The 13,635-nt window shown below is 40.5% G+C and overlaps 1 protein-coding gene across 1 annotated transcript; it reads left to right on the plus strand.

Annotated features, from left to right (window-relative positions):
• Positions 1–3,602: 3,602 nt before the first annotated feature.
• On the plus strand, positions 3,603–13,399 carry LOC104961496 (zona pellucida sperm-binding protein 3-like; the record flags this gene model as incomplete). The annotated part of the gene is made up of 7 exons (XM_010789797.1): positions 3,603–4,684; positions 5,781–5,893; positions 6,824–6,927; positions 7,100–7,274; positions 7,365–7,473; positions 12,365–12,450; positions 13,345–13,399. Coding segments are annotated over exons 1-7 (1,110 nt in total), but the record flags the coding sequence as incomplete, so codon positions are not given.
• Positions 13,400–13,635: the final 236 nt, after the last annotated feature.

The following is a 13,635-nucleotide window of genomic DNA, read 5'->3' on the forward strand; positions in this document are numbered from 1 at the left end:
CTGGATACGGTTCCAGGTTCCTGCTGTGCAGACTGAGGCTGGAAAAAGGAGTCTTTTTTATTATGGTCCTTGGTCTTGGAATAACCTTCTACCACGCCTTAAACTGACGGCACTTGTCCCTATAGTCTGTTAGGATTATGTTTTAAACAGGACCCAGGCGCAGGCAATGACTGAAGATGTTTAAATGGTTTATTGTTTCAGAGACTCAGGCAGGTTTGGTGATTATAGAGGTCCGGAGTGGAGGTAGGCAGTAAGAGGCTGGACTGATTACAAGGCAGGCAGGTAGGATGCAGGAAGAAGCAGGCAGGTTGGGTGATTATGGAGGTCCGGAGTGGAGGTAGGCAGTGAGAGGCTGGACTGATTACAAGGCAGGCAGGTAGGATGCAGGAAGAAGCAGGCAGGTTGGCTTGAAGCTCTGGTGGATGATGGCCGAGGGATTGCACACTGGTGTAGAAAACAATCTGGCGGTGAGTTGCTGGGAGACTGGAGTAGATAAGCTGTGTCCTGATTAGATGATGAGGGACAGCTGAGTCGGACGGCCAGGTGAGAGTAATCAGGCTGCTGCCTGCAAGGGACACCACACCCTCTCCACACACACACACAGGGGAACAAACAGGGACACAGTTTGGACTGTGACATATAGCCTGTTTTAAATTGAAGTTGTCTGAGGTCCTTACCACCAACTGCTTTTGCAGTAATACGTTATTAGTACCTTTCTTACTGTCCAAATGTGCACTATGTAATGACTGCTTTCCATTTTTGTTTTTTTGTTTACTTAGTTGTGTTCTCTGTATTTTATATGTCTTTGTTATGTGTGTAACGTTGCTAACTTCTTGGCAAGGTCAGCATTGTTTCTTTATCTGGTTAAATAAAGGTTAAAAATAAATCAAAATTAACAATACTTTTTTTAATACATTCTTAGCTTTGTAGACTTCATTTTACAAAAAAATATATTAGATTCATCGTACGTAGAGTATCAGCATTACACTATTCAAATAAATAGTGATCTTAATCTCTCCCAGCAATCATGTGCTTTCTAAGGAGAGTTTTATTAAAAGAATGATCAGAGATGATAACGTCAGATAACACTTTGTACTCTCGAAGATTACTGTCATGACCGTTTTTACAACCACAGATGCTTTTCTCTCTGAAACAAAATACTTCCAGTTGAGTATCTCTTTCTTTCTCTGAGTCTCTGAATTATTCTCTTGCCCTGTTTTTAACTTCTCCTAACTTTCTCTGGCCATTTTATCCATTTCACATAAGCTGTGTCTGTCCACTTATTTCCTTAGCCATACAGCTGCAGTGTGAGTTGTTTTACTATAACAATAATAATAACATGTTAAAACCCCCACACAACATGCTTTTAAAACCGGCTAAAACATAGCGTGCTAATAAAATGCCATGGCTCATCTAGGTGCAGCCAGTTACATTTCAGTCTTATCATAAAAAGTGTGTGTGGGGGGCGTTTCACACAGCGGGGTGCAGTGATAATAACATATGTGAGGTTCAAACATACCAAGTGTATGAACTTCATTAAAGAGCCATGTGTAGGGCCTCACTGAGCTAAATGGGGCACTAAATGAACTTGGCAGAAATCCGGCATTTGATGGGGGATGTTAAAAGGAGGGATGAGGTGCCGTAGCCTCTGATGCATGTTATAATTTCCTATAGCAACCACTATAATGATGTGAAAATTCGAATTAAAAGAGAACTGCAGGAAAGTGCTCCATTATTTCAGAAAGATCGATTGAAGACATATTGTAAATTACACTGCTTTGAGTTTCAGATTATAGTCCCCTTTTATTTACATAACAATGTTATTATTAGGGTAGTCCCGTTCAACATGCCTATTATGAATGAGCCTTGGCCTGTAGTATTCTGCTTGCAGCTTTTTCAAGAAACCATTTATACAGATGACTTTACATAAGCTCCAATGGGTCCTGGTTCAATACACCTGACATGATATAGTTGCGTCCAAACCCAAGTTGCACATTACCAGCTTGATTTGACATAGACTAGAGTAACCATGCTAGATAAAGAGTAGAGCATGGATTTCCTTATTGGAGATATTTGGCCGGCAGTGGTAAAGTAGTGTTATTGATTAGTGTGGCAAACTTGTGAAAAGAGTTTGTTGGTAAGGTATATCCAGAATTCAGCTGTAAAAGTGGACTAGCGTTGATCAGTTGATATTGAGCTTGAGAATCCAAATTGCACCAAAACATTGCTTATGGCCTGCATCAACGTATCTACATCCTGCAATGCATCCTAATGTCATGACCTTGATTTTTGTTTCCTGTTTTATTTGGAAAAGTATGTTCTTCTTGTGTCTTGTCTTGTTTAGCCCTTGTGCCCTCCTTGTAAATTTTTTCTGACTTTTTTTTTTGATTTGGTGATCATTTCAGCTGTGTTACAGCTTTTGGCATGGATTTCTGCAAGAGGTCTTCTTTTGAATCAAATTTTTGAAATCCATTGTCGTTTACTCTTACATGTGTTGTGTACTCTCGTGATGCATTTTGCACCCTCTGGACCCCTTCGTGGCAAAAATGTACACGCTCATAAAAACTGCTATTAAATCATCATACATCAATATTTCTTTTAACTTTTTTTTTCATGACTCAATTGAACAACTTCTAACATGCTCAAAACTACCAAACATTCAATAATTTTCAGGATTTTAATCCTTTAAATGCCTGTTTCATTATTTGAATTATTTAATTTCTCTTAAGAGAAATTAAATAATTCAAATAATGAAACAGGCATTTAAAGGATTAAAATCCTGAAAATTATTGAATGTTTGGTAGTTTTGAGCATGTTAGAAGTTGTTCNCACCTTTAGATGTGAGACTGGGTTGGTTCCTCTGACCCTTTCTCTGAAATTGGAGAGGACACTGAGGCTCCGGCCCACCATCCATCACCACAGGGGGCTTTCTTCTCACAACTGTGAGGACACCCTGGTTTTCCCCAGCTCCTGGGAGAACGACCTCCGTTCTTCTCGGTCCCCTCACTGTGGACGGCATTCAGTGTCCTCTCCACTTTCAGAGGAAGGGTCAGAGGAACTCAAAGAAATGCTGGACTCCAGAGAGCATTCAGTGTCAGACCCCCCTCGAACCTTGTGTCTTCTTCAGATGAGTCCTGCAGCTCGCTGGCAGAAGAAGGCTACTAGATTACTTCTGAAGTCTCTTCTGCACTGAAATGCTTCTTCATTTTAGTTCCTTCTCTTTGCTCCAGGTCTTTCTCCTTCTCTGCTCAGGAGAAATAAACCCTTGGCCAAACTGCATGTTTATCTTTGGCAGCCAGGTGCATAAACACACTAACAGTTGTTTTTTGTTTTAGTAATCAAGCAGCTCTTCAAAGACACATCAAACACATCCCTCAAAAGATGGCCTTTTTTACCCATGAAATGATCCGTTCTCTCTCTCTCTCTCTCTCTCTCTCTCTCTCTCTCTCTCTCGCGTGCTCTCTCTCTCTCTCTCTCTCTCTCTCTCTCTCTCTCTCTCTCTCTCTCTCCATAATATAACTGGCAAAAATGTAAGAATTTCATGCATCGGCCTACAGTGGGAAAATTGTTTAATCTGTTGGAATAGATTAGAAATATCAAATATCACTACTTTTCTTCTAAATGAAATGCTGACATTACAAAATGCATGGTTTTATACTGCAATAGCATTGAGATCAAAACATGTGGTTTGAATGGAAGTCAATGAGGCATTTTTGAGAGAAGTGAAATAATTAAAATAATGAAACAGGCATTTAAAGGGTTAAAATCCTGACAATTATTGGATGTTTGGTAGTTTTGAGCACGCAGAAATATTGATGTATGATGATTTAATAGCAGTTTTTTTGGGCATGTACATTTTGTCCATAGGAAATGCATCACGAGAGTAAACGTCATTGGATTTAAAAAATGTGACTCAAAAGAAGACTTCGTGCAAAAATCCATGCCAAAAGCTGTAACACAGCTCAAATGATCACCAAATAAAGTTAAAAAAATCCGGAAAAATTTACAAAAATGCCCGAGGAGGGCACAAGGGCAGATCGCAGACCATATAACATTGTTTGTGATTGTAGCCCATGCTGCGTGTGATCCAATCAGCAGCAGGTGCAGCAGCAGGTGTGATAATGAAGGTGAGATAATGAAGGTGAGTTCAGAGTGAGATCAGACTACTTCGCTCTCCCGTCGCAGCACTCCAGCACGAGCTCCTGTCTCCCGCATCATGTCGGTGATCGCGTGGCTTCTTTGGATTATGTTTCGTGGTACTCTAGGAGGTCCGGTTCAGCACGCGACATGGTCGGAAGGTGCAGGCCTAAATCCGGTAGAGACACCACGGTATGAAGCCACGAACCCTTCGTTCTACCACCTGCCCATGTTCCAGCATGCACGGGGGCCACTTGTATCCCCGGAGCTATTTCGTCCGGTCCTTCAGAAGAGCCCGCTGCCCACCGGACTGAATTCTATACTGTTCCCGCAAGCGAGAACACAGCACAGCGTCTCGGGGACGGGGTCACGCGCTGTGCACGTCTGGTGCGGGTTCGATGATATCTCTGTGCGCGTCGACCGCCTCCACCTGCGCACGTGGACCGATCCATCGCTGTTTCGACTCGGCTCGTGCCCGGTCAGCAGGGTCAGCCCCCGCTTTCTGTACTTCCACCACAGACTGACCGACTGCGGCGGACAGCCTCAGGTGGGAACACCTGACAGCATCATTACTTCGTGAAACAATACAGCAATATTATTGAAACATTACCTCAACATTAGTGACACATTTACAGTAACATTATTGAAACATTATAATAACATTAACAACATATTCTCAATGTTAGTGAAACATTATCATAACATTACCAATATTATAACATTGCTGCAACACCACAACAGTATCATAACATTGCAACAGTATAACAGAATTAATTAAACATTACAGCAACATAACCTCAACATTTAATTACAGCAACAATACCATAACATTACAGCAACATCAACTTTTCATGAATGAAACATTACCATAACATCACAGCAACAACACGTTTTCAAGAAAGAAGCATTACTGTAACAGTATCATAATAGTATTGCAACATTACCACGGTACAAGTAATGGTACAATGTACATTTACAGTGCTGTACTTAAATGCAGGTAGACTGTACTGTGTCTGAGTATTTTCTTTATAGCCACTTTATACTTCTACTCCACTGCAAATTAAAGGAAAATATTGTACTTTTTACTTCACTACATTTATTTTACAGCTTTGGTTACTTTAGAAATGTACTTCATTGCATAAAAATATAATCTTGAACATTTTTTACATAAACAGCTTTTTGAGAGATTGCGAGAATATGTCGGCATTTATAAATATTGATTTATTGTTTGTTTTTTATTTGATGCCAAGCTTTTATTTTATATTGGGGTCCTTTTTTATATGATACTTTAACTGCCTTTTGTTTATTACACTATACTTTTACTTAAATAACATGTTTTAATCACGGCTTTAATTCAAATCATCAGCTTCTAAAATAAAGTAGATGCTTAATTTTTATAATTATAAAGTGGTCCTGCTGTTTAAACAATCAATTCTCGTACAACAGCGTTGGTTTTAACATGGTGAAGCTCAGCTGCAAAATGTTCATAAGCTTGTTCAATCATCAACGATTGAGGCTGTTGCATTTTTAAATAACATTAGGCCTTAAGAATCCAGAATTAAATATGGTGTAGATGGATTAAAATAGCTTTAAATGTAGATGGAATTCATTCCTATTGAAAATGTCTTATTACTGTCTCCCAGGTTGTTGGCGGCCAGCTGGTGTACAGCTATGTGCTGTGCTATACTCCACCTCAGCAAGGCTACGTCATCAGAGTCGTACCACTTAACTTCCCTATCTATTGCAATTACAACAGGTAACTTCAGGACCTTCCACAGCATTTAAAGAAGCATGTTTTATCCTGTCACCACTCTGACCAAGAAAATCATCAAGGCTCATGTGTCTTAGGAGATGAGGAGGTTTCTACACCTCTTTTATTGGACTTGCAAACAGAATAACATGTTTGATGCATAAAGCTCCTAATTTAAACATTAAGTGGTTGTTGAATGGAGCAGACTTAAACTGACTTGTTGGAAAATAATATCTGGAAAAGAACTGGAAGGACCAGGATCTGATCATCTACTCTTTGGTGTGTGCTTGGTACATGTGCCTGGTACCTATACAAAAGTCATTGCAATATAAATCATTTAGCACTACTAACTAAGTTTGTGAAGCAATCTGTGGTAGTGTCACTAATTTTCTTCTGTATAGGCTTGATGAATATTTTATCTCTGTTACAGTTTGTGTCTGATGTGTGGAAAGGGCCAGCATCTTCATTTATGCTTAGTGAATGAAGTTAAGGCTGCTGAGCCACTGCATGAGAAACACCATTGTGTGCAGTGCATATTAGTCTTCTGGAAAAACAGTTAGATCTCTAGATGATTTCCCCCTTTGTGACAACTGTACGGGTGTCAATTTGGATATCACTCATCAGATTTTATTCGTATTGATGATTAAAGTTATGGATTATGAGGGATGTGGCAGTTTTGGCGACAGGTGGGTGCTGTCCCAGGTTGAGCTGTCTGTTCTGCTGTGTCCCTCGGGGGCCTCACCTTCACCACCAATCCCCATTATTATTATTATTATTATTATTATTATTATTATGTGCATATTTTACATAGACATTGGTGGAAAGTGTTGGTTTAACCTTCTTGCAGTATCTTGGCATGTAATGTGACTTTTTATCAGCCTCTGCCGTGATCTGGTGGAATATATCTCATATTAAAATCCTCTTTGTCTGTCTCAGGTTCCATTACTCCTACCAAGTTGGCTTCAGACCTCAAGTTCAACACACAACCTTAATGAAGAGCATCAGGAGTAAACTCAGCTACAGCCTCACTGTCTGCAATGGTAAGACACCTACAGAATAAAAGGTGTTTGCTATTATTTGCACAATATGACATGTCTGCTGTAAATATCTGAATTCAACAGTTGACATCAAGTGCTCAAAGTCTACACTGAACCCTGTCATTCTGATATTAATCGGCATATTGGTCTTGTCTGCATGTGTGTGTTTTAACAGCCCAGGGAGAGCCCGTCCCATCAGGCCATTGGTTCTTTTTAGGGGAGCCGGTTTATTTTGTTGCCCAGGTAGCAGCTCTGTTTGCTGGGGAGAGGCTTTATGTGGACTCTTGCTATGCCACAAGCTCCAGCGACCCACACAGTGTGCACAGAGCGGAGATCATTACTAACTATGGGTGAGTCTCTAGTAAGGACACAGGTAGTTTACAGTCATTGTTTGTCACTCTACATGTCCTGATTGATTTGTGCTTTCATTTTTGATGCAGCTGCATGCCAGACAGCAGGAGGGTGGGCAGCAGCTCCCGCTTCCTGCTGGGAGGGGGCAGTGTGCTGAAGTTCTCTGTGGATGCATTTCTCTTCAGAGAACTCTCACAGGTAAGACCAATTTAAGTGTTTTGCTGAGTATAGGATAGTATACTTTTTAAGGTTAACATTTATTTATTGAAATATGAAAATAGTTTTTCTACTCTCAAAAAAATGGTTACCGTTCATCCAGTGAATAACATGCACTTTTTCTGGTTAACTGTAATATGTAAAACATCCCCCCCATCTACACACTTAGTTGGTTGACCTTTACAGAATAATATATATTTTTTTTTAATCAAGTCTACACCCAAAACATTTGGGGCCCTGTAAAATGGTTATTGGAAACGACTACTATACCGTGAATTTAGTGTAAAATATTGTACATATTGTCAAAGCATGTGAAATGATGGGTGGAGCTGGTTGATGGAGCCTGCTTTAGAACCCACTTATGCTGATACATTCTTTGTGTGCTGAATGATACAATCAGTTCCTGCTTTAGGAGCTTATTTTACAGCAATGAAGTATCTCCATGTGTAATGCACTGTCTCATGCTTCCTTCAGTCTGTCCACTTTTGTCTTTGGTCAGGGCACTTATCTTCACCTTCCCATATCTACTGTCTAATGAGCACCAAGAATAGTTTTGCGTCATCGAAATTTTTAATATCGCTATTTCCGTGTAGCCCACTTTCTAAGAGTGTGATCATGGGCCTACGGTGAGTAGGCACAGACTCCAAGACCAAGTCTGTAGGATGTTGATGTGAACTTCCTTTACGTGGCTCCGAGAGATTACTCATACAGTACTGAATGTATCGGACCGATGTATCTCACCGCTTTAACTTGTATCGGTGTAATAATCTTTATTTTATAGTCTGAACCTTCTCAAATAATGTGCATAAAGGTCACAATGACTCGAGTTATTTTACAGATGAACAATGATTATGTCATTTTACCAGTGGCGAACCGTCAGGGCCTTCAAGGTATTCAGAGAATACCCTGGAACACTCAGATAAAACAAACAAAAAATCGATTTAATTATATGAATAAATGAGAATCGTATTGGTGTTGTTGATCTGTAATATTACAGTGTTACGTTGATTTGTTTGTCCTTCTTGGACAATGCACTACGCATTTCAGTGGTTTTGTGTTAGAAAAGAAAGCAACCAATCAGATCTTGTTCTGGGTCTCTGGGTAGAATATCCTTCAACCAAGGTATTCTATATCCTTAATAGAATGCCCTGGCCGTTGGACTGAATGAGAGTGTACGTTTGGACTGACAGTTTGATCAACCAATCATATATTGATTTGTAGCCAATGGGCATATTCTTTCAGAGTTTCCCTCGGTTCCAGGGTACTCTAGAAGGCCCGCTAGTTAACTCCCGCTAGTTAACTGGCTCGAACAGAGGATCTAGATTAGGTTGGGCAAAATGTGGCCCCCACCTCCTCTTTTGCGGCCCTCAGAATAATTATAAATAACCGTAATAATAAAAAAAAAAATATTAAAAAAAAATATATCTTTCTTTTTTTAACTTGTAGAACGATACCGTCCACACTAGACTCCTGTAGTTAACGGTCGCGAGCTGCGTACATGATTTCAAAATACCCGCAAATAATCTGTGACGCGGATTTGGTAGTATTGTGTTTGTTTCCCCGGAGAAACCCGTCACAAGAAAACACTGCTGTCTTGTTTATGCGCGCTGCTGTGACCGTTAAGTTGCCTCTGTGTAATTATTGCCTATTACAAGCTTAAAAAGTTGTATTTATCATCTGAATTGGCGAAACAAGTTTAATATTCTTAAAAACCAAAGACTTTGTTTATTTGAAATCAGGATGAAAACAAACTGTCACGGACCCTGCCGTGTTATCTAGGATTACTACGCTTTTCATTTCATAATTTCAGCGGGAGGGAGGGGAGTGGTGCTGAGTCTGGAAACAGCAGAGTGCAAGGTGCCGTGTGACACTCCCCTTATGTGGAATTGAGGGGAAGGCAGAGACTGGCTACAAGTGTTTAGGTGCAAGTAGACAACTTAAATATACTGGGTTAGTGTTCATGGAACTTCATGTTTTAGGTCATCTTAATGGGTTAATCTCAATACACACACATTTTCCGGTGCTTTCCAATAGTTTAAAATCGTGGTTATTCCACTGTTTAAGTTAACCTATTACATGTACATGACATGCACTTGTAAAAATGAATACATGTCTGTGAACCGATATTTGTGGGTAGGGAGCTTATTAGAGGATGTCCCATTTTATGGGGATGGTCCCTTGATTGTAAGAATGTCACATGAATAGATGTCAGACTCGTTGAGGTATATTTGTTAATAGATTACATACAACTCATGAGAACTTTTCTGTGTGTGTGTTCCAAGTGAATCTGCGGCCCCCTGGGTGGCCGAGTACATCAATTATGTGGTGTCTTCTCTCTCACTCATTCCTCAAAGTGGCCCCATCCCTGATCTAGATGAATTCGCGACGAAGCAATTCATGGCCCGTTTTTATTGCTTTTAACGTTTCGAAATGGACAAGTGCAAACAGGCGAAGATTAAGGTTTTTGCGGAATATGTTGCCGCAGTACCCTTTTCAAGACGACACTTCAGGGAAAAGACCGACATTATCCATGCCGCGGGGGTGTGTGTGTGTCTACAGAATTTGTGTTCCAGTTGTGAGAGACACGGTCGCCACTGCATTTTACTATTACATTAGAAGCAGGGGTTCCAAACTTTTTCAGCATGGAGACCCAAAACAGAAATGTTGTGGTCCTAAGGGAACCCCAAGCTCAAAAATTTCAATATCTCTCTTCTTTTTAGTTACGTTTATTAACAATAGGTTTATATCTCTTTCCTTTTTATGTTTTATATATTATAATTGAAAATATTTATTTAATTATAAAATGCACCCTTTGGAGCTTGCACAGAAAAAAATAAGATCAAGCAGAAAGACGAACCATGGACGTGCAGGTCAGTATATACACTATATTTTATCTTATATTAGTGACGATCAAAGTGCAATATTAAGTTTGTCGCTAGCTCAAAAACTATTGTTCTCTTCTTTTATTTTGAACAAATAACGGTGGAGCGGTTGAACACAGAAAGGGACAAAGACACTGAGACTGACAGTGCCGAGTCAAGTTTTCAGTAATTCTCATGTGCGGTGAACCCAAAAAAATGTTATGTGTCTATATTTTGTTCTAGATTCATAAAACTATATGTTTATCATCCACTTTCTTTTAAACACTTTCTTTTAAATGAACGAGAGCTGTTTTAAAATAACTCCTAAGAGACAAAGAAACTCCAACACTTGGCAACTGATTTAACTTTTTTTTGTGGAGGCTGGACGGGGGATGCCCCGTTCTGTTCCCTTTGAATGCCTGAAATAACAGAGAAGGATATATCTTTATTAATGCTGGTATGGGTGTATAAACTCATGCCGCTACGTGTATCCAATATTGTGGATCCGGCAACGCATTTATTTATGCGATTAATTACATGTCTTGTTAGACGCTTTTACTCCAAAGCGAACATACATACTCAATCACTGTGGGGGAATCCCCACAGAGGATTTTGACTTGTTGTGTTTTCACAAAAGGACCCCTCTTATGTCGCGCACAGAAGAAATTCTAGAGCCAGACATTCACCGAGCGCACAGAAACCAGCCTGATGGCAAGGAGAAAGGTTTTTAAACTGGAACAGAGCGAAACCTGTAAACGCAGCACATATACTGAGTGCAAGCGTTACAGTTTGAGCACGAAGCAGAGCAAATGCTAAGCGACGTTTTATGTCTGGATAAATGTAGGTGTTATGTGGTTGAGGGAAATAATACCTCAATTATCTGTATATTCTTTGTACCTCAGTTTAGAATGTGTTCTCAAATAGACCTCGCTCTTGAATAAAGATAGGGAATAACCTCTCTTCTCCATATGATTCCTATGTGCATCACACTGCAGCAGGTCAACGTCCGTGCGGCTGATTATATCTCCCTGTCCCTTCTCATACTACCTGTGGCGGAGTCTAATCTTCCTGTGGTTTTGTTCGGAAACACCGCCTCTCTGCCCTGCAGAAGTATGACTCGCGCCGGAGCGTTGCAGCTGGCGGGTACGCTCCGGGCTTCAGGTCTGCATTTCATCCAAACTTTGCATTAACCGAACCAATTTTCACAACAGACCCGACAAACTCACAAAAACACAAAACAACATGCATTAAGAATTATGTGACTTACTTTTCCGCCGTCAAAACACTGCTTCTTTAAAGACTCTTCTTTGCAGATAAAAAAAGATCCTTCGCATTTGTCCCGATGCAGAGATGTTTTGTTTGGACGATGCAGGTCCAACTTTATTCATTTTCAAGCTTTCGTTACTGAGCAACCTCTCCACATAAAACACCTAGGCCGCTCCCTCCATTTTCTAACAGCTTTTGTTTGAAGCCAACGTTTAAAAACTCCTCTTTGTATCCGTCTTTTTGCCATCATGTACGATCGGGATTAATCAACAGACAATAAACAGACAGCGCGAAAAACTTTCGCGGGGGAGCGGTCAGAGTGACTACAAATACAATCTTTATTTAGTTTATTGCTATTTAGAACAATTAAATCATTCAATATACAATGCTATCATTGCATTAATTTCATTTTTCAAAATAAAAAATAAAATACCAAACCATTATTAAAAAATGTGTATTTGCAACGCAGCCATTCAAGCCCTTCTCTGACGCTTGCGTGTGTGTAGCAAATGCATTTAACTGCGTCGACCATTTTGGCGGTCGTGACCCTGAGTCTTGGGAAAGGCTGCATTAGAGCATCCTTCTCCAGAATTCGCTAAAGACTGAAGACTAAGATACGACTATTGAAGAAGTGCTGGAAGGATCCTGCAAGCTGCGCAGACCATACCTTAATGACATGTTAAACAAACTAGTGGATCTATAACCTCAGCAGCGACTTATAATACTGCTGTGTGGTCTGATTGTAGGTGCTGTACCTCCACTGTTCAATGTGCAGTCGGGTCTCACCACTTCCTACTCCTCAAAGTCCTGCGCTACGACCAGGCTGCTGGCAGTAAGCAACGCTATTAACATAAACCACTTCAAGGTAGCGCAGTTAAATCAGGAGCAATCACTTACATCCGCTATAAATCAGTGTCAATATATTGGGTGTGAATTCAGTGGTAGATTGATGTGTGTTTGCATGTGCACTGGATGTTTGTGTGTGCAGGGGGAGGAGCTGACGGCCGCAGCCTCAGTGTGCTCGCTGCTGTGACTCCATGTTGCGCAATCATACGTAAGTTACGTGGCAAACAAATTTCTCAAATCACATAACTGGAGATAGGGTTAATACATCAGTGATTATGTGGCAATGAAATAATAACACTCCAGTATTTCGCATGTAGATACGACTTGGTCATGTTGATCTCATGATAAAGGTTTTATTTCATATGGCACAGTAGCTATCAGGGTAGTTTAAGCAATGAAGCTTCACGTTCCAGTCGTTAACCCTAACCATACTTATATAACCCACAGGAATACATAACAAAAAAACCGCCCGCGCGGCGGTTAAAAAGAAACATAATAGAAATTAAAATAAAAAAAGTGCAGGTGACCAGTGTGCAAGTAATGCAGGAGAAGTAGACTATATACATGTAAATTAGACTAAGATTTAGCTTAAGAACGGAATATATCAATACTGTTATTGTAGCAAGTACTTTTATTAGTGAAATGCAGAACTGAATGATGCTTCAAGGTATGAAGGCACCGTTCACAGAGGCTCATGAGTTTAGCAGCTTATGGGCCTGTTGGGATGAAACTTTCCCTGAGGTCTTGGTGGTTTTACCGTGATGCTGCGGTACTGCCTGCCACACGCAGCAGCAGAGCAGTTGTTGGTGGCCCGGGTTGTTGAATGACAGTATTGCTGTTTCAATCTTCTGCTTATCATTTCTCCTGCCTTCTCTAACAGCTATTCAGAAGAACACCGATGTCGGAGCGATCCAGGCTTGCTCACAGACAAAAAGGTGAGACTGTGAAACCGGAAGGGGAGAAGGAGATGTCTTCAAGCAGAGACAAAGAGACTGGGGAAAGATCCAGAAAGAGCTGGAAGGGGAAGAGAAACTATAAAGAAGTCCCAGACTTCCACCCAGAAACGAGGCAGGAAGACAGCGCGGTAGAGAAGAGCGGAGGAAGGATAGTGTGATGTGAGTCAGACTCAGGCGCATGGGAAAGACGGGAAAGGAGAGAGAGAAGGAGGAGG

Source organism: Notothenia coriiceps, unplaced genomic scaffold, assembly GCF_000735185.1.
Source record: "Notothenia coriiceps isolate Sejong01 unplaced genomic scaffold, NC01 NC01_scaffold00033389, whole genome shotgun sequence".
NCBI classification, from domain to species: Eukaryota; Metazoa; Chordata; class Actinopteri; order Perciformes; family Nototheniidae; genus Notothenia; species Notothenia coriiceps.